Source organism: Piliocolobus tephrosceles, chromosome 14 (genome assembly GCF_002776525.5).
Source record: "Piliocolobus tephrosceles isolate RC106 chromosome 14, ASM277652v3, whole genome shotgun sequence".
NCBI lineage: Eukaryota > Metazoa > Chordata > Mammalia > Primates > Cercopithecidae > Piliocolobus > Piliocolobus tephrosceles.
The window spans coordinates 85,991,647-86,018,866 of NC_045447.1; the positions used below are offsets into that span (position 1 = coordinate 85,991,647).

A 27,220-nucleotide genomic window follows, 5' to 3' on the forward strand; every position below is an offset into this window, starting at 1 on the left:
GAAAGAAAGAAAGAAAGAAAGAAAGAAAGAAAGAAAGAAAGAAAGAAGAAAGAAAGAAACTCACAGCCTAAAAGTCAGATTTTCACGTTATTGTTATTAGTCACGTGAGTTCTTGCCCGCAAATCCAGGGATCTTTTATCCTCTAGCCAAATTTAGAATAAGGGACTATTTCTAGCAAATTTCAAAGTACATACTTTTAAATATGATTAAATAAGATATAAAAGTTTCTATTTCTGGAGTAACAGTGTAGCAGTAGTAGCATAAAATACCTTATTTTAGAGGAAGAATACTGCAGGGAAAAGAACAAAACCAGTTTATGGAAATAGATTTTTAGCATTGGAATTGGCATTGGAATTTTTCTTTGAGAATTTCATTTTTTTAATTATGTTTTTGTTTTTTTGTTTTCAATTAAAAGGAATAAATAGGCCTTTGTTTTACCTTTGGAAATTCCGAAAGAATTATGTACAAAAAAAAATCCTAAGGAAAATTATTTTAGTTGCTTTTGAATGGTATTCAAATTTCTTTTCACCTACCATAGTATCTTCCTTCTGTTAAATGATACTTTATATTTTATAAAATATTTTTCAGCATCAGCATATTGGTACAGATATAATGTTTACAATTTGCTCCTGCTACCTTCTTAGGAGTTGAAGTCCTTTCTCGCCCAGCTTCTTTTTTTTTTCTTTTTTTTTTTTTTTTTTGAGATGGAGTTTCGCTCTTACTGCCCAGGCTGCAGTGCAATGGCATGATCTCAGTTCACTGCAACCTCCAAATCCCAGGTTCAAAAGATTCTCCTACCTCAGCCTCCCAAATAGATGGGATTACAGGCATGCGCCACCACCCCTGCTAATTTTGTATTTTTAGTAGAGACAGGGTTTCTCCATGTTGGTCAGGTTGCTCTTGAACTCCCGACCTCAGGTCATCTGCCTGCCTTGGCTTCCCAAAGTGCTGGGATTACACGTGTGAGCCAATGCATCCGGCCCTTTCTCACCCAATTTCTGTATGGCATTACTGTGTTAAAGATGTATTGTTTGACAACAAATAGAATGCTGAAAGCAGCAGTAACAATGCTTACTCTAAAATATATGTTGTATGGGCCAGGTGCAGTGGCTCACGCCTATAATCCCAGCACTTTGGGAGGCCAAGGCAAGCGGATCAGTTGAGGCCAGAAGTTTGAGACCAGCCTGGCTAAAGGGCAAAACCCCATCTCTACTAAAAATGCAAAAATTAGCTGGCATGCTGGTGCACGCCTGTAATCCCAGCTACTCAGGAGGCTGAGACAAGAGGATTGCTTGAATCCAGGAGGCGGAGGTTGCAGTGAGCTGAGATCGCCTCACTGCACACCAGTCTGGGCAACAGAGCAAGACTCTGTCTCAAAAAAAAAAAAAAAAAAAAAAAAAGTTGTAGGAATGATGGCTAACACGTTTTAAAGACATTATGTATATATTAAGTAGGCATGCTTTTTGATGTTCCTGAAGTTTATTCTAACTTTGAAAAGTATTCATTTGATAAGTAAGGGTTTCTTCTTTCACTGTTTCCTAAGTTCAGTGGACTGTTCCACTGAAGATTTTTTTTCTTCAAAAATCTGGAAAGTAGCTTGTTGAACAAACTAAATGACCTTTATAAGCTTTTGTATTTATAAAACATTTGATTTTATATTTGGACAGACTTCAATTTTAACCTTAATTACCTATGATCTTCTACCATGAGGAATATACTAAAAGTAATTGCCAAAATAGGGTTAATTGTAAATATGAAGGTGAATAAGGTAAGATTGTCATTTCCTTTCCCCCAGGCAGAAGGATTCCTAAAACTAGGATTAACTTTCTTTGCTCACATCTCTGGAATTCACTTCTATTTTGGCAAAGTATGGTAAAACAGGTATACACTTTTCTTTCTTCTGTGCCTATTTTTAAGTGAAAAATACTATTGTTTCTCTTTCTTACTCTCATTAATTTCTTAACACATAAAAATCAAGTTTAATTTGATAGTAGTGCCTGTTAGTCATGTGAACCCTGCACAGCATATCTGTTTATACTGCTTCACACATCACTCACAGGACAAGTTCCCACAAAGACTTGTTTTGTTCTACTGTTGATCCACCCTAAAGAAACCAGTTTCCAAACTGTGCACAGCTTTGTAAATCAAGATGAACTGGTCAGAAATTGGATACAGAAACAAACAAGGAACCAAAGAATGCTTCCTAGTTAACAAGCAGAATGTGTTATTTGTAATAAAATTGCAGGTAATGAAATGTTCTGTGTTCTAAGAATATTCCAATTAGAAAGTATAATATCACATTCATATTGAAGTCATCGTTCAAAGTTAATCACTTAAGGAAATATAAGTAATGCTTAGTAAGATGTTCTAGACAACAGAGTAGACAAATGATGCATGTGAACTTTGATTCTGCGTTTCTTAGCTAGCTTTGCCCATGATAACTATTAGTAAGTACAAAGGTTGAGAGGATGAAGAGTTTGGTGTGTAGGTACAGACTCCCTTCCTTCTGGCAACAGTTAGGGGCCCAGAGTAAGGACGGAGTATAGTAGCATGCGGAACTGGGACTCTCCATCTACGTCCAGAAGGAAAGAATGTACCCACACACAATTCTTAAGTAACAGAATGTATTTGGGGGTTTCACCGTGTTAGCCAGGATGGTCTTGATCTCCTGACCTCGTGATCCGCCCGTCTCGGCCTCCCAAAGTGCTGGGATTACAGGCTTGAGCCACCGCGCCCGGCCTTCTCATGACACAAAGTTAAACAATATTTTCACACTTCCTGATGGTGAAGATTCCTTGAAGAAAGAGAAAAATTAAATAAAATGAAATCTATTCACAGCTTAATTTATGGTTTTTCACAATATTCCTGAAATATTTTCTCATTGAATAAATGTTTTATCAAATATTTTATCATCTTGTTTAGAACTTTCAAGCATATCAAGCGCTATTCAAAAATTGTTTCATTCAGATCATCTGATCTAAACATTGTGCTTTTAACTTAATATCTAATAGCCTCCCAAAGAATCTGCATACTTGTGATGTATTTCTTTCTCCCCTTGAGAAATTTAAAAAGAAAACAAAAGAAGCAAAGAAAATTTTAAATGTCTTCTGTTCATTATTCCAACAATAGGCAAAGACCAAGCTTCCACATCCAAAGCAAACTAGAGAATTCTGAGTACTCAGTGAAAATATATAGTCTGTGTCCTGAATCAAATGAGTATGTTACAAAAATATAAAACTATTAGAGAAGATACATGACACATTTAAATTTTTCCTGTCTTCTTTCTTTCCCAACACATTTTGAAAAGAAAATTATAATAAAATCTTTAACTTATAAAGCCCTTTCTCTACCACAGATATTCACATACGAACACATATTTTTTAAATTTGAAGAAACCAAGTTAGTAGGGGGAGCTTTTCTAAAACTTTTTTAACATGAGAATTCAAAAGGATAAAATTGAAAAATGAAATGCCGTTTTGCTTCCAGCTGCTTCTCCCTGGCACCCCTTCCTCAAATTTCAGTCTCTGTACTCTTCAACAAACTGTCAATTCAGGACAGCCCAATTTCTCAGTTTAATTCCAACTCACCGAGAGGATTTGAATTGTTGAAATGATAGTCTTCAAATATGAGCAAGCTTTTCTTTTTTATTATTATGTTTTTATTGAAATATAACTTACATACTATGTAATACACATATCTTAACTGTACAGTTTGAGTTTTGAGACATGTATACATCAGAATCAATGGGAAGGTTAAAAATTTTCTAGATGAGGGCCAGGCCCAGTGACTCACGCCTGTAATCCGAGCACTTTGTGAGGCCGAGGCGGGTGTATCATTTGAGCTCAGGAGTTCAAAACCACCCTGGGCAACATGGTGAAAGCCTGTCTCTACCAAAATACAAAAAATTAGCTGGGCATGGTGGCGCGTGCCTGTAATCCTAGCTACTCAGGAGGCTGAGGCAGGAGAATCGCTTGAGCCCCGGGAGGTGGAGGTTGCAGTGAGCCAAAATTGTGCCACTGCATTTCAGCCTGGGCGACAGAGTGAGACTGTCTCAAAGAAAAAAAAAAAGAACCATTGCCTTTGTAAAAAAAAAAAACAACAACAAATTGAGTAATATACATAAAAATACATAATATATCATAAATTGTTATGCAGATTAAGGTTCAGTTATATTTTAAAACTTAACATTTCATATACTCTTGTGGGATTTGCAATGCTGGCTCACACGTGAAATTCTCAATTTGTCTTTCTGTTTGTTTCTAAGAAAATTAATGCAAAACTTCATGATGGAGTATGTCAGCGCTGTAAAGAAGTTCTTGAGTGGCGTGTAAAATACAGCAAATACAAACCATTAACAAAACCTAAAAAATGGTGAGTTAAGATTCTTCATTACCTTACTTCGTAGTATGTGTATCATAGTTCATTGTTTCATTTCCTGATTTTGAAAATTGTGTCCAAATGTTAAAGTAAATACAGAAAAAATTCCATTCTCCCCTGTAGAATTTCATCTTGTGTGCAGAATCTTGGTTTGTGAAGGCAGACAGATTTAAAAAGTAAATTCATTTCCTGCCCTATTCTTTCATAAATATGCATCATTTTTATAGAACTTTATTCATGAAAGGTGGGTTAGGGCTGAGAAGAGAGTATTTGTTTTCTACAATTCTGTCTCCCACTGATAAGGTAATACTATGCACCATAGATTATCAGTTCTTAAAACAGAGCAGACCTTTAGACCTTTTAATTCAACTCATGAAGATTACGGAAATGGCTGAGGTTAAATATTATAAGTGAATCACTAGATTGATAACTTTCAATGTTATTTCTTTGGGAATAGAGGTCTAAATGAAAAGACAGAGGTCTAAATGAAAAGATAGTAGATTTTGTTTCTGATCCTTCCATCCCTAACTCCTTTTTTTTTTCTTCTTCTTCTTTTTCTTTTTTGAGATGGAGTTTTGCTCTTGTCACCCAGGCTGGAGTGCACTGGTGTAATTTCAGCTCACTGCAACCTCCACCTCCCGGGTTTAAGCGATTCCCCTGCCTCAGCCTCATGAGTAGCTGGCATTACAGGCGCCCGCCACCACGCCTGGCTAATTTTTTTGTATTTTTAGTAGAGGCGGGGATTTCGCCATGTTGGCCAGGCTGGCCTCAAACTCCTGACCTCAGGTGATCCGCCCGCCTAGGCCTCCCAAAGTGCTGGGATTATAGGCATGAGCCACCACGCCCGGCCTTAACTCTTGTGTAATTTAGCCTTCTGTACATCCTCTGCAGCTCCCTGACATCCTTTAGGTCAGCTGTGTAAGGACAATATTGGAGAGTAATTGCTGCATGAAAGAGCAAAGTGATTATCTTAAATAAAAATTAGTATTGTTCCTTTTACATTATAAGATTTAATTTGGTAATCTGCATAGTAGCTATTTGGACTATGTTTGCTCACTGTTGCCGTATTTTTCTGACTATTCAATAGTTTCATCTTCTTTGATTGCATTCCTCCTTCCTTTATGGGGAAAAATTTTGCTTACAATTTAGAAAATCAGTCTAAATAATAGATATAATATGACCTTTGTTCATATCTACTAAAAAATTCAGCCTTTTGCAAATCTAAAACTCAAGATATAAAATAATTTGTTTATTTCAAAATATTTAAACACTGAAAGACAAAAGTGTCAAGGAAGGATAAACTAACTTAAGCTTTTTAAATTTTTTTTCTGTACCCCGTTTTGGAGCAGTCTAGTATTTATTACAGGTATAGTTGACCCCCCTTTTAGTTATTTATTTATTTATTTGTTTATTTTGAGATAGGGTCTCACTGTCACCTAGGCTGGAGTGCAGTGACATAATCTTAGATCACTGCAACCTCCGCCTCCCAGGTTCAAGCAATTCTCCTACCTCAGCCTCCTGAGTAGCTGGGACTACAGGTACATGCCACCATGCCCGGCTAATTTTTGTTTTTTGGTAGAGACAAGATTTCACCGTGCTGGCCAGGCCGGTCTCGAACTCCTGACCTCAAGTGATCCACCCACCTCAGCCTCCGAAAGTGCTGGGATTACAGGTGTGAGCAACCCCCCCCCCCCCTTTAAATAGTTTTACGAGCTTCTTTCTCCTTTTAGTCTTTTCTTCCTGTTCTCTAGCATTTCCTCCCAAAAGAAAACACTTTTAAACAAGTCTGATGAGTTTTATGCTTAGTGGCCCAAATTAGCAGTAAGGAAATTTGGCAACTATTTGCATTACCCAATTTTAGACTTCCATGAATGAATGAATTGTGTTCTCTGCTAGAGTAATTAGATGTTGATTGCAAAATAAATCATGTAGTTTTAGTTAATAGGCCTCATACAAGATTTGTAGTTTTCTGAATATTTTCAACAAGTTTTTATTCCTATAATGGTATTTTAAGATTTCATCATCCATCTCCATTTTCTCTTTATAGTGTTGTTTCCTAAAAGAATTTGAAGTGTAGGCAATACACATTTATGTAGTCATAGCATTTTAATAGATTAACGCTGTGTAACAAATGAAATGAACATTCCTGCCTTATCCATCATCAGTATTTAAATCCCTTACCTTTAATACGTGCTAAATCCTATATGTTTATCTTCATTTTAAATGTGTCAGTGTGTAAAAGATCACATCAGTTATTGTAAATTTTCCAGATGCTATAGTTTGCTGGAGAATTTCTGAACTTATGTATTTTGTTTTTTTCTCACGTCATTAAAACAAGATCTTGTAGAGGAGGAAAAAGGTCCTTTCCTTCTACCAGTCTTAAGTTCTCACCCTTGGCTTTGTAACGAAAACCAGATTAACAAGAGAAAAATATAGAGATTTATTTAATGTAAGCTTTTTGTGACACCAAAGCCTTCATAAGAAAACAAAGACCCAAAGAAATGGGTAAACCTGTGTGTTTTTATGCTAGGTTTGATGAGGAGTGGAAAATCATGGGGAAAATGTGATAGAGAACAAAAACAAAGGGGTATGCGCTAAGCGTAGTAAACTAAACAGCAGGGCTTGTTCATTCAGATTCCTCTTACTGTTCCTCCGTTTTTAGAGATAAGCATGGTCCTTTCCTCTAGGTATAGGAAGCGCACCTCTCATATTAGGGTCTTATGGCCTACCCTAGGGGTGGATCAGAGAGTCCTTCCTACATTTGCTATTTGTCACGTTTCTTCAGCTCAAAATACTAAATATGCCAAGGCACCATATTTTGGGGTAGTATGTTCTGAATCCCATCAGTCTGAACATATTACTTAGGGCGTTACTTGCCTGGCCTAGAACATCATGTATTCCAGATGGTCCTGAACACATGGCACATTAGACATATTGGAAATTCTAGCTTTCAAACTCCAATCCAGGATTGAGAGTGTTATAGAAAGTAAAACTCACTTATATTCATTCACTTTACTTTCTCTGTGTATTAAGACTTGGCCAACATCGTAAGGGATTTGAATCCATTGCTGATGCCGATGGTAGCATTACTTGTCTTAAAATGTTTAATGTTGTGTTCAAGCTAATCACTTATGAATTAAATTTGTCATTTGTTAGGGTTTGTATATGAATTTTACTGGATATATCTTTTTTTTTTTGAGACGGAGTCTTGCTCTGTCGCCCAGGCTGGAGTGCAGTGGCCGGATCTCAGCTCACTGCAAGCTCCGCCTCCCGGGTTTACGCCATTCTCCTGCCTCAGCCTCCGGAGTAGCTGGGAGTACAGGTGCCCGCCCCCTCGCCCGGCTAGTTTTTTGTATTTTTTAGTAGAGACGGGGTTTCACCGTGTTAGCCAGGATGGTCTCGATCTCCTGACCTCATGATCCGCCCGTCTCGGCCTCCCAAAGTGCTGGGATTACAGGCTTGAGCCACCGCGCCCGGCCTGGATATATCTTTTGTCTTTGTTTTTGTTTTTGTTTTTTTGGAACAGAGTCTCACTCTGTTGCCCAGGCTGGAATGCAATGGTGTGGTCTCGGCTTACTGCAGCCTCCGCCTCCTGGGTTCAAGCGATTCTCCTGCCTCAGCCTCCAGAGTAGCTGGGACTACAGGCATGCACGTGCCACTGTACCCGGCTAATTTTTGTATTTTTAGTAGAGACAGTTTCACTATATTGGCCAGGCGGATCTCAAACTCCTGACCTCGTGATCCTCCCGCCTCAGCTTCCCAAAGTGCTGGAGTTACAGGAATGAGCCACCACGTCTGGCCTTGGATATATCTTTTGTATAAAGATTTATTTTTCTGGCATGCTGAGTATTTCCATCAGTTAAAATGTTGAATATTGTTTCATGTGTCTGTTGCCACAAATTATGTAACTAAATGATGTAGATAAAGAAAAGTTCTGCACAACATAAAATATAGGGTATGGTGGGGCTTTTTGTAAGTGACATTTCTTTTAGAAGTAATAATATCCTGGCTATTGGGAAAATTAAAACTTATTCTCCCATTTGTTTATCTTGTGAATCACCAAAAACCACACGTTAATTAGCAAATTTCCATTTGTTCATGGGATCCGATGCCAAAAGTTAAATCAAATAAAAGAGTTTGACATCTAAACTCTTCAAACTTACCTGTTTCAACCATGTGAAACAAAAATTATACTGTGTTTGTAGCTGACAGAATATTTCATGTTTCTCTTTTTCTCTTTTCAGTAAGGTGACATGCTGCAGTATTTTTATAAACATGTTCTTTATGGAATTTTCTCTCAGTTACTGAATACAATCCTGGACCACCTCCAGAGACTTTTTAGAAAAGAATAGATGTCCTAACTTAAGTTGGAAGAGAGATGAATTGAAAATTATGTATGTACTGGAGGAGGATAGGATGATGGCTATGAAAGACGAGGGGATAAAAAGCATCTCACTTATCAGCAATATATAAACAGTGTGACACTGGTACTGTCCTTTGACGTAATGAGATAAATATCTCTGACTACTCAAAGCTTTAGGTCTTTATAGAAATAAAGTGATAAGCTCCTAAAGATAAAAGCACCAAGACCAGCCGCCACCCTTAATTAGAGGTCAGCACAATCTGTACCAGGATCCCCCCACCCATTTCTTAAGGCCAGTACCTACTGCTCCCTGGGGGAGGCTGCAATGTGCTGTCAACATCTCCCTTGACACAGAATGGTGTAAGTATTGTTAGACCTGAATAAAAGGGTTCAGACTTTAAGATTATTCATACATGTAAGAACTAGGGCTCAGGAAAAGTCTAAATCTTTTTGTATAAAGTTTTATTTTTCAAGTGCCTTGTTTTTTACTTTTGAAAAAGACCCCCAAAATAAATGAAAGCTGTTCGTTACCGTTCCTGGTCAATCCCAGGTCACTCATGAACACTGTAAATAATCTCGATATGGAGCTGAATTATTGGAGAAACAAGAGATCTTATAAATATAAAACAATCCTAGTCAGTAATACCTATGAAAAAAAATCTAAAAATATATTAAATAATTTGTATACATCTTAAGGAAGGAATCTTGATATTTTTATATTTAAAAGTCATTATAGACATTTATATATTTTTCCAGGTACTAGAAATATAAATGTTTAAAAGATTTTGTCCCTTTCCTCAAGCAGTGCAGGGCCAGATGAAATTATTTCTTTTCTTTATTCTGGGCTCAGAAGGATTATACTTCTTACCCAAGACAAAAGTAAAGCAGATGGAGGTAAGATTCAAATGCAAATTGATTGGATTCCAATACCTTGTTTTCCTTTTCTCTCAGTGATTTCTCAGCATTGTATTATTCAATTCAAAAAGTCCTTTTCTCCTCTTCACCTGGACCTAATGCTTCATTAATTTTTACAAATGTCACCTATCTTGTTTATGGATATTGTCTGCTGTTGAGTATCACACATCCTGCTGAGGACCACCCTGCTTTTATTTTTTATTTTTTATTTTTTTATTTTTTGAGATGGAATCTTGCTCTGTCGCCCAGGCTGGAGTGCAGTGGCAGGATCTCAGCTCGCTGCAAGCTCCGCTTCCTGGGTTCACACCATTCTCCTGCTTCAGCCCCCCGAGTAGCTGGGACTACAAGCGCTTGCCACCACACCCGGCTGAATTTTTTTGTGTTTTTAGTAGAGACAGGGTTTCACCGTGTTAGCCAGGATAGTCTGGATCTCATGACCTCGTGATCCGCCCACCTCAGCCCTCCCAAAGTGCTGGGATTACAGGCATGAGCCACTGCACCCAGCCCAGCCTGCTTTTATTTTTTAATACGTACACCTGTGGAAAGACAAATAGATTTTGCTTTCAGGCCCTGAAATGCCTATGCTGGTACTTAGAAACCTTTTTTTGACTTTTATTTCCGGTAACCAAGCAGACTTTTCTCCTATTAATTTAGAAATGTGGTAGGCAAATACCCCCATTTATGTGAGAATCTCAAGCCTGCTTCTTTTCTTTTCTACCTGTTAAAAAAAAAAAAAAAAAAAAACACCAGCATTATAACGTTAGCCCATGTTTAACCTTGCCATAGCAGTAGAAAAGAAAAGAGAAGCTGGTATAAAACAGCACAGTCCTCAAACAGATTGGAGTCTGAGTTTGGAACTGGACCTGTGAATTCTTTACATTCAGTGGTTCTCAAATAAGGAGGTGGCTTGAGGATGGAGTCTGTCCCCCAGGAAGGGTGCTACTGACACATAGTGTAAAGAGACCAGGTATGCTGCTAAACATCCCCTAGTTCACAGGACAGCCCACCACAATAAAGAAATACCCAGCTCAACATGTCAAGAGTGTCTTGGTTGAGGAGCCTTGCTCTCTACCGAATAGATAGATACCCACAAAACCAAGGCACTAAAACATCCTGTATCTTAGTTCAGTGGTTTTCAAACTTTTCAGCTGTCAAATTATTTAATAAAACACTTATCCAGGAGTCCCATAAATACAACAGGCTAAAACAGAACGGCCCTAAATGGGGAGAAGGGAGCCCAGACCTTACTTGCTGTGTGATAAATGTTCATTGAAAGTAGGTTTTATCATAAAAATATTTCAAGTGAAAGAGGAAAGAGCTAATATAACCTGCTTTGGAACCAGCATTGCTCTAGAGATGTCTGGCCTAAGAGTTTCATGTCATGAGGATGCTTTATTCCTTAAAAAACTTTCCTTTTCATTAAATATTTTAATTGAACAGAGTCACTCTTCTGGCCCTCACATCCAGGTATTTAACCCCTCCAGATTTATTGCCTCTCAACTTTTGTTCCCACTGATGGCCCAAGTGTACCCTTACGTATTCATACTCCATTGCATTGAATAAGTAAATTCTCCTCTCTCTTTTGCATCTCAACTCACCTCTACTCAAATACCTCTGTGGGTTCAGAGTTGACTAAACCAGTGGTTTAAAAAAAAATGGAGGAGGGAGGCAGGCACGGTCGCTCACACCTGGCAAGAAGATCACTTGATTCTAGGAGTTTGAGACTAGCCTGGGCAACATAGCGAGACCTCATCTCTACAAATAATTTTAAAAATTAGCCAGGCATGCTGACGTGCACCTGTAGTCCTAGCTGCTGGGGAGGCTGAGGCAGGACACTGAGGCTGAAAGATCACTTGAGCCTGGGCAGTCAAGGCTGCAGTGAGCTGTGATCACACCACTGCACTCTGGCCTGGGTAACAGAGCAAGACCCCAGCTCAAAAAAAAAAAAAAGCATATTTTACATAAGTTGAGTCTGGGCTCCAGTGGTGATGGGTGGGACTCCAGCAGCAGGAGGCTGAAAGAGCTTTGTCACCAGAGAAGTTCTGCTTTTACATGTCTATTGTAATGTGAGAGTTGGCTGAGGGGGTTGGTTGGTCAGGGGAGGGGGTCCTCTAGACCATAGGGAAAAAGGTGTTGCTGTTTGGGAGAAAATGAGATGGGGGGCTGAAATGTTGCCAAATAGGTTGTGTTACAGGACAGGGGTCCCAATCCAGACCCCAAGAGAGGGTTCTTGGATCTAGTGAAAGCAGGTTTATTAAGACAGTAGAAGAATAAAAGAATGGCTACTCCATAGACAGAGCAGCGCCGAGGGCTGCTGGTTGCCCATTTGTATGGTTATTTCTTGATATGCTAAACAAGGGGTGGATTATTCATGTCTCTCCTTTTTAGACCATGTAGGGTAGCTTCTCGACATTGCCATGGCATTTGTAAACTGTAATGGTGCTGGTGGGAGTGTAGCAGTGAGGATAACCAGAGGACATTCTAGTAGCCATCTTGGTTTTGGTGGGTTTTAGCCAACTTCTTTACTGCAACCTGTTTTATCAGCAAGGTCTTTATGACCTCTACTTTGTGCTAATCTCTTATCTTATTCTGTGACTTAGAATACCTTAATAACCATCTGGGAATGGAGCCCAGTAGGTCTCAGCCTCATTTTACCCAGCTCCTATTCAAGATGGAGTTGCTCTGGTTCATACACCTCTGATAGTTATGCCACAATAAGGCTGCCTTCCTAACCATGTGCTTGCTCCCTAGCTTTCTTGTAAATAAATTAGCCAAACCAAGACATTAAAGATAGTATTTTATTAACCAACTCCTTTTCTGTTTTTAGCCTCTATTTTTAAAGGGAAGAATTTCTATACCCCTAAAATGTTGCTTAATAGAGTGTCACTGTCCTCATTTTTCAATGAAAATAAATTAGTGAACAGAGAGATATATTGGCCAGTTTATGGTTAAATTCGTGATAGTTTCTTGCACTCAGTTCTTGGCATTGTATTATTGTATGTGTCTATCAGTTGGCATTCATTACTTATATTTGTTCATTGAGCAAGCACTCAAGGAAATCAGAGTCTCCTTAAACTAGTTGTAATCACAATTTAGATAGGTTATATTAAAAAAAAAAAAAAAAACTTTAGACAAATTAGATTTAACAGAATTTAATTGCGCAAAGAATGATTGAAGAATCAGGCAGCCCCCAGAACCAGAGCAGTTTCAGAGCAACTCTCAGGGCTTCCCTGTGCTTCAATAACGTTTTGGGACAGAAAAAGGAAAGTGACCTTACAGAAAACTGAAGTACATAAACAGCTGGATTGGTTACAGCTTGACATTTGCCTTATTTGAACCTACTTTGAAAAGTTGGCTGACTGTGATTGGCCGAGACTTGGTTACTGTTACAGTAGTAGGTTACAGTTTACACATCAACTTATCTTACAGTTCAGTATATAGAGAGAAACCTTTAGGCCAAACTTAAAATATGTACCCAGGCAGCTTTAGGCCAAATTTAATTTATCAGTAGATTCCCTCTGTAGCCATCCAAGCTGTACTTGTTCTCAGTGCTTAGAAGCTGAGCATACAACTCACTAGGAGGTACCTGAGGAATAATGTATGCTATATGCAGTGATCAGTACAAACTGAGTCCTTGATCTCCATGTAATCTGAATTTATGGCATCTGAATGGAGATCCATGATTTAAATGACTAATTTTTATAGTCCATATGTTTTAAACACTGACTTGCCTCCATTTTGATATGTTTGTAGTCAACGAAAAGGAAAAATAAATAAATTTGTAGCCAATGAAAAGGAAAAGTAAATGGATTTATTTTAATGCATTACTATGAAAGAATTTTTGCATGTGTTTTCGTCTTTAAAGAATATGTTTATTTCAGGATATGTGAACATTATATGCCTTATTGTAGAATCTTCTAATAAAACAACTGTTTACATGCTAATAAGCATTGGGTATCACAATTGGTAATAGGAAGGGGAACACAAAAGCTTTTCTTTTTTTTTTTTTTTTTTTGAGACGGAATTTGGCTCTTGTTGCCCAGGCTGGAGTGTAATGGCGCAATCTTGGCTCGCCACAACCTCCACCTCCCAGATTCTCCTGCCTCAGCCTCTGGACTAGGTGGCAATACAGGCATGCACCACCATGCCCAGCTAATTTTGTATTTTTAGTAGAGATGGAGTTTCTCCATGTTGGTCAGGCTGGTCTCGAACTCCCGACCTCAGGTGATCTGCCCGCCTCGGCCTCCCAAAGTGCTGGAATTACAGGTGTGAGCCACTGCACCCGGCCCACAAAAACTTTATATTTTATAATACAGTTTGAACGTCCCAAATTCCAAATCCAAAATGTCCTAAAATCTGAAACTTTTTGAGTGCCAACGTAATGCTCAAAGGATATGCTGATAGGAGCGTTTCTGACTTCAGATTTTTGGATTTGGGATGCTTAACTATTAGTATTAGCAAATATTCTAAAACCGGGGGGAAAAAAAAGTCTGAACACTTCTCATCCCAAATATTTTAGATAAGGGATTCTTAGTCTATACTAGGGTCATAGCCAGAGAAGTCTTTGACTTGGTGATATTTTCTAAAGAGAAATAGCTAAAGAGAAATGAACAAAGTTGAGTGCCTTCATGATAGAATATATGACAAGGAGAAACAGTATAGAAGGTAAAAGGTCTTGGTTAAAATTGAGTGTTTAATTTGTGTGTTTATTCCCTGAAGACTGACTTTTTTTTTTTAAGTAGAGATGGGTTTTCACCATGTTGGCCAGGCTGGTCTCGAGCTCCTGACCTTTGCCCACCTTGGCCTCCCAAAGTGCTGGGATTATAGTCATGAGCCACAGCACCGGCCAAGACTGACTTTCTATAGTTTTATGTTTACCACTTAAACTAACCTAGCTATGTGATTATTTATCCAATTGATAGATTATCAAGCCCCTTCACATCCTGCCCCAAATTTCACCCATTATTTTTGTTATTAATTTAGGATATCAGACTAGGTGGAAATAGAAGATGAAGTTCATATCAGTTGTATTCATTACATTTTGAAGATTTATTGGCTAAGAGAGAAGAATTTGTATTTTTAAGCATTGAGTTAAATTTTGTAACAAACTCCAGGTGAAATCTCAATCAATTTCTTTGAAATAAGTAATTATTAAATATCATATTACCCAGTGAAAAACTGATTACTTACTGCTGCAAAGAACATAATAAATTAGGAAGGAAAATTAGTTCTGAAATACAACAGGAGAAAGATATATTAAATGATTAAACCTTCATTGTTAGCCTGTTCCTCTCTTTAGATGTGTGTGTACCTGTGTGTAGTTTATTTAAAAAATCAGGTAAGTTTGTGATGGCAGAGGTTATTCAGGTGAAGATAGTCAAAAAACAAATGCCATTTTCCAGAATCCAAGCACAATGAAAAGGTAGTAAATACTTCAACAGTAGTTCAGGTCTTTTCTCTCTCCTTCCTCCCCATTCCTCATAAACATGGTAAATATCTACTATAAATAGCTGAGAAAACCCCCGCAGTTGTGTATGTTTTTCCCACTATGAGTCATGATACAGCATCACTTCCACAAGTAAGGATTAGGAATGGCATTGCAGAGAATATGTCTTAGATCAGTAAAATAGTTATTGGTAAGAATTGGGATGTAGAAGTAACTTCGGTATGATAGAACCTTTACTGGTATTTTGGAAGCGCAGTCTTTGTACTATTTAAGGTCTGAATGATGTATCCTTTCTAGTGGAATTTTAAGTGTAAAAGGTTGAAACCAGAACACTTAAGAAATCCCTTAAAACTAAAAATCATATTCTATTGATGGGAATTTTGAGTATTATTGCTGGAATTCTTCAGAGAATGTTCAGGAGGCTGGTGTGGTTTGGGGAAATAGGGTAAAAGGAAAGGAAAAGATCCCAAATAGTTCAAGCTGGCCTGTCTAAGGAGGTCATTGAAGGTAATTAAAATATGTGTGTGTATATATATGTATGTATATGTGTGTGTGTGTGTGTATATTTTTATATATATATATGTGTGTGTGTGTATATATATATATTTTATTTTTTGAGATAGAGTTTCACTCTTGTTGCCCAGTCTGCAATGCAATGGCACAATCTCTGCTCACCGCACCCTCTGCCTCCCGGGTTCAAGCCATTCTCCCGCCTCAGCCTCCCGAGAAGCTGGGATTGCAGGCATGTGCCAACACGCCTGGCTAATTTTGTATTTTTAGTAGAGAAGAAGTTTCTACATGTTGGACAGGCTGGTCTCGAACTCTTGACCTCAGGTGATCTGCCCGCCTCGGCCTCCCAAAGGGCTGAGATTACAGGCGTGAGCCACCATGCCTGGCCAGTAATTAAAATATTTTACCCTCAAAATATATTTATTTGACGTATTTTGAAATGACTGCCACTTCACCATCCTGACAGAAGTGGCCTTGCAAATCTGTCTTAAGTGAGGAAAATTTGTATCTGTGTAAAATCTCCATTAATATAGTCATGCCCCCTCCCCTTTCTCTTTCTTTCCCCAGATCCAGGAGAGATTGAGAGCAGTCTCTCTGAGGGAGGCTCCTCTACATAACCAGGCCACCTTTGATGGCCAAACCTCTTCCCTGCTGAGTTTTACCAGAATCTAAGCCCCCATTCTTTCTGTAACCTCAAGATGGTATATAAGTTTCTGTAACTATTGAGAAGTTGGATCTTCATTCTGAAGGCTTCTGTGTATGCACATTAAGTAAATTTATAGCCTTTTCTCCTATTAGTCAATCCACCTCTTGTCAGTTATTTTTAACAAAAATTTAAGGGGCCAAAAGCCAATGGCTGCCAGATCATACATATTATATATTTTAACCCCAGAATTTGAGTTCAGAGTGGACAAATAAGATATTTATTTTAAATTTAACATTTTCTTCTTCTTTTTTTTTTTCTTTTTCTTTTTTGGGACAGAGTTTCACTCTTGTTGCCCACGCTGGAGTGCAATGGCGCGATCTCGGCTCACCGCAACCTCCGCCTCCCAGGTTCAAATGATTTTCCTGCCTCAGCCTCCCAAGTAGCTGGGATTACAGGCATGCACCACCATGCCCAGCTAATTTTGTATTAGAGACAGGGATTCTCCCTGTTGGTCAAGCTGGTCTCAAACTCCCAACCTCAGATGATCCGCCTGCTTCGGCCTCCCAAAGTGCTGGGATTACAGGCATGAGCCACCATGCCTGGCCAAATTTAACATTTTCAAACCTCTCACATATGTTGGATTCTAGTAACAACCCTGTAGAGGTAACAAAAACAGATAAGGAGGTGGCCTTAGAAAACTTAGGTGTCTTACCCTGTACACAGCTAGTAAACAGTATATTCAAAACTAGCATCTAGATTTTTTAAAGTTTCATAATCTTATTTCCGGCTTTTATTTTAATGTCAGTTCCCTAACTAAGTAGAGTTTTCCTTTATAGAATGAAGATAATACCTGTTAGAACACCTTGTCTCGTGTAACCAGGTCTGCTGTAACCTGCAAGAACCAAGAAGCTGGACGGGATGTGAAAGATAATTTACTGTAATTCACTAGTTGTATTAAGAACAAAATTGTCTCTAGGAAGAGTCCATGGTTATATTGGGGAATACTATTCCAAACAGAGCTCTTAATTTCTGAGCAAAAACAAAATTGTTAAAGACAACAGATAGGAAATGGTTCAGTTTACAATTATTTTAAATGGCATCCTCAATATACAAGACACTGTGTTGTATGTCAAAAGAAGACAGCAAATGAATCTGTGACACCCAGGAATTTACCATCTGTTTGGAGAGAGAGACTCCACAGATAACTCGGCAGGTTGCAAAAAGTGCTAGGTGTGAGTAAAAGGAGAAAGAGATGCAGAGGACACAAGGTAAGACTGCAGAAGAATAAAGTGAAACCAAGAGAAACAGGTCTAGAAAAGACTTAAAGGTAGAAGAGTGGAATGAATAATGTTTATAGGAAACCCTGTGAGGAGGGACCAGGGAATGGAGGGAAAATCAACAAGAGTCCCTTTGACTTTCATAGACAATACAAAATAATCCCGGGCAGTCTTTATATGTCCTGTTTTTTGGTTCCACATAAATTATCATTTCTTCATTCATTTGCTCTTGTTACTTTTTTTTTTCTCATTGCATAACTTTTGGTGATCCATAAACAGTAACCAAAGTTGCCTATCAAAAGGAGGTTTTGGTCTATTTTGAATATACATGAAATGAAATGAAAAGAAAACTAGGAAAGTTGGCTTAGGGTCTGGATTTCTAGTTTTTAAAAACTGGGTTATTATTTTTGTTCTTTTATCAAACAAAAGTAAACAGTTACATTTTATAGGTCTTTTTTGTTTGTTTTTGTTTTTTGAGACAGAGTCTCTGTTACCCAGGCTGGAGGGCAGTGGCGTGATCTTGGCTGACTGCAACCTCTGCCTCAGCCTCCTGAGTAGCTGGGATTTCAGGCACCTGCCACCATGCCTGGCTAATTTTTGTGTGTTTAGTAGAAATGGGGTTTCATCATGTTGGCCAGGCTGGTCTCGAACTCCTGACCTCAAGTGATCTGCCACAAAGTGCTGGGATACAGGCGCAAGCCACCACACCCAGCCATATTCTACATATCTATCTGTTCATTCGTGTTTACCAGTGTGGCAATACACATCGGCCGTTTTTCAGTTTCAGCTTTTTTTTTTTTTTCAGACGGAATTTTTCTCTTGTTGCCCAAGCTGGAGTGCGGTGGCACAATCTTGCCTCACCACAACTTCTGCCTCTCAGGATCCAGTGAGTCTCCTGCCTCAGCCTCCTAAGTAGCTGGGATTACAGGTATGTACCACCACGCCCAGCTATTTGCGTATTTTCAGTAGAGATGGAATTTCTCCATGTTGGTCAGACTGGTCTCAAACTCCTGACCTCAGGTGATCCTCCCGCCTCGGCCTCCCAAAGTGCTGGGATTACAGGTTTGAGTCACCACGCCTGGCCTCCAGCATTTCTTATAATAGGCTGAGGCTCTGAAGGTTAATTAGTGATTTGAAAATTGTGTCACCATGGCCAGGTGCAGTGGCTCACGCCTGTAATCCCAGCACTTTGGGAGGCCGAGGCGGGCAGATCACGAGGTCAGAAGCTCGAGACCAGTCTGTTCAACATAGTGAAACCCCATCTCTACTAAAAATACAAAAATTAGCCGGGCATGGTGGCATGTGCCTGTAGTCCTAGCTACTCAGGAGGCTGAGGCAGGAGAATCGCTTGAACCTGGGAGGTGGAGGTTATGTGAGCTGAGATTGCATCACTGCACTCCAGCCTGGGCAACAAAGCGAGACTCCGCCTCCAAAAAAAAAAAAAAAATTGTGTCACCACATTCCAAGAGTATTAAAATGTCCTAGAGTGGAGTTTTAGTCGTTGATAGTTCTTTGTATCACATTATAGTATAAAATAACTGTAAACTGTGGCTTTATTGTTGCCCACAACCATGGTCTTACTGTCTTCAAAGGTGAAAGCAGCAGAGAGCTTTTGTTACTTCCATCAATGCCTCTCCAGTTCACGAAGACTCCAGTTCATGCTTTGATTTAAAATTGGCTGCCCTAAAGTATTGAATAATTTTTATTTTTTATTTTTCCTAAACTACACTTGGTCAGAGGTAAATATTTTGTACCCGTTATGGATTATTGGCTGTAAACCCAGTACTTTGGGAGGCCAAGGCTAGAGGATGCCTTGAGCCCAAAAGTGCTAGACCAACTTGGGCAACATAGTGAGACCCTGTCACTACAAAAAATAGAAAAAAATAGCTGGACGTGGTGACTGCTCCTATAGTTCCAGCTATTCTGGAGGCCAAGGTGTGAGGATTGCTTAAGCCTGGGAAGTTGAGGCTTCAATGAGCTGTGATTGTACTACTGTACTCCAGCCTGGGCGACAGAGTGAGACCCTGTCTCAAAAAATAAAATTAAGAAGTATTGTAATCTACTTGTCTACTGCATTAAGACAAGGTAGTATACTTTGTATACCTCTTCATTTACTTTCAAACTTGTACTCTAGGGACACAAGGAAGTGAATTGTGTAATAACTTCTTACACTCGAGGTACTTAGAATTCGGGGATATTGTTTCCTTAAAAGCATTCTCTAAGTAGCATATCATGTAATTCCATAGTAAAGTTTTATGATCTTGCTATGTTGAGTACAGATTACTTAGAGCCATTGCAGGAAAATAAGACTTTATGTAACTTCAGCAATGTTGTGTTTCTGTTTTGTACACCAAGGGTGGAGTACTGTGGCTCACTATTTACGAAAGTACCTCGTCATCACATACATGAGAGTACAGCAGGAGCTGAATTATGTTAAAGGTTAAAGTGTAATTACCAGGAAATGAAGGCAGTGCCATAAGAGTTGTAATCACGTAAAGTCTTTTATTTCTAGCAAGTAATAATCTATTTTATGTCAGTCCCAAAGGGAAACCCTAAGAAGGTAGAGGATAAATTTTACTTCCTTCAAACAGATTTTCCAGATGTTGATATGTTTAATCATACAATATAAAAAGTTGTGTTACTGGCCGGGCGCAGTGGCTCATGCTTGTAATCCTAGCACTTTGGGAGGCCAAGGCAAGCGGATCACTTGAGGTCAGGAGTTCTAGACCAGCCTGGCCAACAGGGTGAAACCCTGTCTCTACTACAAATACAAAAATTAGCTGGGTGTACTGGTGCATGGCTATAATCCCAGCTGCTCAGGAAGCTGAGGCACAAGAATCACTTGAGCCCGGGAAGTGGAGGTTGCAGTGAGCTGAGATCTCGCCATTGCACTCCAGCATGGGGGACAAAAGTGAAACTCCATCTCAAAAAAAAAAAAGTTGTGTTACCATGACAACAGTGTCTTAAAAAAATCTTAAGGGTTTTTTGTTTTTTAACTGGGGTTGTGGAAGGGATGATACAGTAATTACTAGTATAATTTGATGCTACTGTTTTGTTCATGCTAAGCTCCAGGACTTTTAGTACCCATTATAAAAAATGAGACTCAGAGAAGTTAAAGTGACTTTCAGAGATTACATTGTTATGGGGGGATCCTTGCTCCCAGAGCTCCCAAGATGGTGGCGGGCTACTTCCAAGATGGTGGCAAGTCTTGTATTCTCTGACCTGGGGTTCTTGGCCTCACGGATTCCAAGGAATGGAATCTTGGACCATGCAGTGAGTGTTACAGCTCTATTAGAAGCTGTGGGTCATGGAAAAGAACCATGGAACCCAGTGACTAGTGTTGAGCTCGATTAGGAGGAACCCAAGCACTTAGCCGTGCAGGAACAATGGCAAGCCTTTAGCCCAATCGGGAGTGGCACTGGGCGCCTCCCTGGATCAGGAGCACAGCAGATGCTCTGCCGGATCCGGAGGGATGGAAGTCAGTGGCGGGTCTGCGACAGCCGCAAACAGCAGTGGTGGACAAGGAGCAAAAAGCTCAGCTCAAGCCGTAAGAAATACAGACCAGAAGAGAGTGCAGTTGCAAGATTTAATAGAGTGAAAACAGAGCTCCCATACAAAGGGAGGGGACCCAAAGAGGGTAGCCATTGCCGGCTGGAATGCCTGGGTTTATATCCTGATCATTGTCCCTCCCACTGTGCTCTCAGGCGATAGATGATTGGCTATTTCTTTACCTCCTGTTTTTGCCTAATTAGCATTTTAGTGAACTCTCTTTCCTACCTGATTGGTCGGCTGTGAGCTAAGCTGCAAGCCCCATCCCAGCTAGGCTTAGAGATTCTTAGTTGGCCTAGGAAATCCAGCTAGTCCTGTCTCTCAGCATGACAAGGACATGTCAAGGGTGGGCTAGAATCAAGGTCTCCAGTTTCCCAAACTGGTGTCCTTTTCCTACTGTTGTATTGCCAGTGCTAAAGTGATCCTCCCACCTCAGCCTCTGAGTAGCTGGAACTCCTACACTCTGGCAGGTGATGTGCACGCCCACGCCTGGCTAATTTTTGTTTTTTGTATAGATGGGGTCTGTCTATGTTGCCAAGGCTGTTCTCTAATTCCTGGGCTCAAGCAATTCTTCTGCCTGCTCCTCCCAAGGTGCTGGGATTACAGGCATGAACCACTGTGCCCACCCAATAGTAATATTTTTAAGAAGTGTATTGTCTCCTTTATCAAGAAACATGTAAACAGTGGTGACCTGTGTTTTTATTTGACCATAGTTTCCACTAAAATGATTAGTTGTGGTATATTTATGGTCAGAATTGTTTGAGTGATTTGTTTGAGTGATTGTTTCTGGGAATTGTGTTTGTTAAAGTGAACTAAAGATAGCCTGATAAGGACTGCCTATTTCTATATTTGAGTCATTGTGGATTAACTGCAACCTAATTTAATAGGTAGACAAGATTGAAAGCCTAACTTAGGAGTAGATGCCTGTAACAATAGCTGAGTCTTGGCCAATCCCAGCAGCCATACTTCAACTATTCATACACTGCTGAATGTTCAAACTGTGTTCAAATAAGGCAAATGCTAACCTGTAACCAATCCCAGCTGTTTCTGTACCTCCCTTCCTATTTCTGTACTGCAGTTTACTTTTTTTGTCTATAAATTTGTTCTGACCATGAGGCATGCCTGGAGTCTCTCTGAATCTGCTGTGATTCTGGGGGCTGCCTGATTTGTGAATCATACATTGCTCAATTAAACTCCTTTAAATGTAATTCACCTGAAGTTTTTCTTTTAACATGTGTATTGCACAAAGAAACGAAAAGAAGGCAACACTATCATTATTTTGACATTTCTGAAGTTTTCTTAGCAATGAACTCATAAAATGCAATATAGCCATTTTTCAGGGAAATTTGGAAAAATTTATATTTAGGCGAATTTAAAATTTATCCTTACCATTGCAGGGAGGTTTGAATTTTTCCCCTGAAGGGGGAAAATTGGTAATTTAAATCTATAAAACAAACATAATACATAAATTAACAAGGGAAAAGGGCATACAAATTTTATTGTGTACATACATGTGCACAGGAGTCATGAGTATTAAAAAAAACGCAAAGGCAAGGTGGTTAACACTTGCGTTTTATCTTGAGATTACAGAAAGATTGGGGGGCTCAGATTTTGGCAAAGCAGGATATTGTGGAAAGACAGTTATGAGTGGGGGAGAGGAGAAACCTGGGCAAAGGCAGCCTTGTTATGCAGATGAAACTTCAGAGGTAGTAGCCTCACAGGGCCTCTGGTAAATGTTTCTGTCAGACCTGTAAGTAAAGTTTTAGAGCTGAGTTGATCTTTCCTAGATCCAGACAAGGGCGGGCTTCAGAGGAAGCCTGTTTATATCTGTTGTTTACTTCACTTTATTTCCTCTGCAGATGCAAATCATCCTCACAAAAGACAGCTTTGCTGGCTGTTTGTGTTTGCAGGCCCTCTAAACAGCCATCCCAAAATGTACCAAAGAAGCATATTTTGGGGTGAAATATTTTGATTTTTTTCACCATGAATCTTACAAGAGAAAATACCCAGTAGTGATTGGAGAATTTATAAATGTTTTTTAAGATGTTTCAAAATACTTAATAAGTTGTGCCAACCTCTGGCCTGTTTTTTTCATTCTATTAAGAGTGTGTTTTGAAGAGGACACATTTTTTATTCTGATGAGGGTCCATCTAACAAATCATTCTGACCGGGCGCGGTGGCTCAAGCCTGTAATCCCAGCACTTTGGGAGGCCGAGGCGGGCGGATCACGAGGTCAGGAGATCGAGACCATCCTGGCTAACACGGTGAAACCCCGTCTCTACTAAAAAATACAAAAAACTAGCCGGGCGAGGTGGCGGGCGCCTGTAGTCCCAGCTACTCGGGAGGCTGAGGCAGGAGAATGGCGTGAACCTGGGAGGTGGAGCTTGCAGTGAGCTGAGATCCGGCCACTGCACTCCAGCCTGGGCGACAGAGCGAGACTCTGTCTCAAAAAAAAAACAAAACAAATCATTCTTTCTAGATCATGGTTTTGTTGTTGTAGATAAGATATCTTTGCCTAGCTGAGGGTCACAAATAGTTCTTCCTATGTTTTCTTCTAGAAGTTGTATAATTCTTGATTTTATATTTGAATTTCTGTTCTATTTCTTGTTAATTTTAGGGATAGTCAGTTTTTCCAACATTGTTTGTTGAAAAGACTGTCTTTTCTCTATTCAGTTACCTTTCTACTATCTTGAAAATCAGTTGGTCATATATGTATGTGGGTCTATTTCTGGTCTTTATTCCATTGATCTGTGTGTCTGTCCTTTCACCAGTACTATATTACCTTGATCACTACTTTATGATAAGTTTTGAAATCACGTAGTGAGAATTCTGCAACCTCATTTTTCATTTTCATAACTCTTTTGGCTGTTATAATTTCTTTGCTTTTTCTTATAAAAAGTAATTAGTGATTGCTAGAAACATAAAAATATTGTTTATGTTTGTTTACTGACCCTATATATTGTGATTTTAATAAACTCACTGTTTATGTCCAGTACCTTTTAAAAAATAGATTCATTGGTGTTTTCTATATAGACAATGATTTTTTCTTCTAAATAAAGACACTTATTTCTTCTTTCGCATCTCTATGACCTTTCTTTTTTTTTTTTTTTGGCTGCTATTGCACTGCCTAGAACCTCCAATATGATGCTGAAAAGGAGTGGTGAGAGCAGATATTCTTGCCCAGTTTCTGATCTTATGGGGAAGGTATTCAGTCTTTCATCATTAAGTATGAAATTAGCTGTAAGTTCTTTGTAGTTACCTGTTTTTAGGTTGAGAATGTTTCTTTCAGTTCATAGTTTACTGAGAGTTGTTATTATAAACGGATGTTACATTTTTGTAGCGCTTTTTTCACATCTATTAACGTCATCTTATGGTTTTTCTTAGAACATTGCTTTAGTGAATTATATTTATTGCCTTTGAATATATTGAATCAGCCTTGTATTCCCAGGATAAATCCACTTGGTGCATATATATATATGTATATATATATAAAGAGAGAGAGAGCATGCAAGAGAATGAGCATGCAAGAGAGTGAGCAAGTGTGTGGCAAGATTTTTATGTATTGCTGGATTTGATTTGCTAACATTTTGTCATGGATTTTTACATCTTTGTTCATTAGAAATACTGATCTGTCGTTTTCTCGTTTGCTTTTTTTCGTCTTGATATTAGAGCCTTATCAAATGAATTGAAAAATATTTATTCCTATTTGTTTTAAGGATTTGTGTATGATCAGTATTATTTCTTAAATATTTGATAGAATTTACCAGTAAAGTCATTTGGGCCTGGAGTTTTCCAAAAAAAAATAGAATGTTTTTAGAGTTATGATTAAATTTTTCTTTAATAAATAGAGGAGTATTTATCTATTTCTTCTTCAGTGAGTTTTGATATTCTTTCTTTGCAAAAATGTGGCTATTTCTACAGAGTTGTTGGGTTTATATGCATAGAGTTAATATGAAAATTTTCTCATTATTCACTGTTTTTTGAGACAGAGTCTTGCTTTGTCATTTGTTAGAAATAAGTTTTCCAGCACATGGTACTGGTACCAAAACAGAGATATAGACCAATGGAACAGAACAGAGTCCTCAGAAATAATACCACACATCTACAGCCATCTGATCTTTGACAAACCTGAGAGAAACAAGAAATGGGGAAAGGATTCCCTATTTAATAAATGGTGCTGGGAAAATTGGCTAGCCATAAGTAGAAAGCTAAAACTGGATCCTTTCCTTACTCCTTATACGAAGATTAATTCAAGATGGATTAGAGACTTAAATGTTAGACCTAATACCATAAAAACCCTAGAAGAAAACCTAGGTGGTACCATTCAGGACATAGGCATGGGCAAGGACTTCATGTCTAAAACACCAAAAGCAACGGCAGCAAAAGCCAAAATTGACAAATGGGATCTAATTAAACTAAAGAGCTTCTGCACAGCAAAAGAAACTGCCATCAGAGTGAACAGACAACCTACAGAATGGGAGAAAATTTTTGCAATCTACTCGTCTGACAAAGGGCTAATATCCAGAATCTACAAAGAACTCAAACAAATATACAAGAGAAAAACAAACAACCCCATCAAAAAGTGGGCAAAGGATATGAACAGACATTTCTCAAAAGAAGACATTCATACAGCCAAGAGACACATGAAAAAATGCTCATCATCACTCGCCATCAGAGAAATGCAAATCAAAACCACAATGAGATACCATCTCACACCAGTTAGAATGGCAATCATTAAAAAGTCAGGAAACAACAGGTGCTGGAGAGGATGTGGAGAAATAGGAACACTTTTACACTGTTGGTGGGATTTTAAACTAGTTCAACCATTATGGAAAACAGTATGGCAATTCCTCAAGCATATAGAACTAGATGTACCATATGACCCAGCCATCCCATTGCTGGGTATATACCCAAAGGATTATAAATCATGCTGCTATAAAGACACATGCACACGTATGTTTATTGTGGCACTATTCACAATAGCAAAGACTTGGAATCAACCCAAATGTCCATCTGTGACAGACTGGATTAAGAAAATGTGGCACATATACACCATGGAATACTATGCAGCCATAAAAAAGGATGAGTTTGCGTCCTTTGTAGGGACATGGATGCAGCTGGAAACCATCATTCTTAGCAAACTATCACAAGAAGAGAAAACCAAACACCGCATGTTCTCACTCATAGGTGGGAACTGAACAATGAGATCACTTGGACTAGGGAAGGGGAACATCACACACCGGGGCCTATCATGGGGAGGGGGGAGGGGGGAGGGATTGCATTGGGAGTTATACCTGATATAAATGATGAATTGATGGGTGCTGACAAGTTGATGGGTGCAGCACACCAACATGGCACACGTATACATATGTAACAAACCTGCACGTTATGCACATCTACCCTAGAACTTAAAGTATAAAAAAAAAAAAAAAAGAAACCTGAAAAAAAAAAAAAAAGAAAGAAGTTTTCAGTGCCACAAAAGAAAGAGCACTCGGACATAAATTTTTTCAGCAAGGCAATTTTACTTCTACAAAAGGGTGCGTTTCATGGATGGAGCAGTGGCAAGAGCACACCTGAACAAAGGAGGGGAAGGGGATCTCATCCCTGACGCAGGTAGCCTCTACTACTGTGTCGTTCCCCTATTGGCTAGGGTTGGACCACACAGTCTAAGCTAATTCCGACTGGCTATTTTAAAGAGAGCAGGGGTATGAGCCAGAGTGGCGGGGTGAGCAGTTTCAGTAGGAAAGATGGTTATGGAACAGGTGACTAAAGGTGACTCAGGTCAGAGCAGGTGACCAGGGGTGACTCAGGACAGAACAGGTGACTAGGGGAACAGATGTGAACTACTGATTAGAACTGGCAGGAAGATCGTTTACTGAAACTAGGGGCAAGAAGACGAAGAGAACGAGGAAGTTACTTTAAACTTTAACATGGAGAACAAAGAACTGAACATATTGACATATTGATTCTTTGAAGAGAGACTTAGAACTCACTGTATTTAACACCCAGGCTGGATGGAGTGCAGTGGTGAAATCTTGGCTCACTGCAACTTCTGCCTCCCAGATTCAAGTGATTCTCCTGTCTCAGCCTCTCAAGTAGCTGGGATTACACCACCATGCCCAGCTAATTTTTTGTAT

At 39.1% G+C, this 27,220-nt stretch overlaps 1 protein-coding gene across 3 annotated transcripts in view; it reads left to right on the forward strand.

Annotated features, from left to right (window-relative positions):
* Positions 1–27,220, forward strand: part of C14H9orf85 (chromosome 14 C9orf85 homolog) — a 70,720-nt gene that overhangs the window by 35,138 nt on the left and 8,362 nt on the right. For 2 of the 3 annotated variants that reach the window (XM_026453441.1, XM_023213285.2), the window contains exon 2: positions 4,265–4,371. In XM_026453441.1, coding sequence (XP_026309226.1) covers positions 4,265–4,371 — 107 coding nt within the window. Of the gene's footprint in view, positions 1–4,264; positions 4,372–5,956; positions 5,976–27,220 lie in introns of those variants that run through there. The other variant, XM_026453449.1, reaches the window with a different exon arrangement.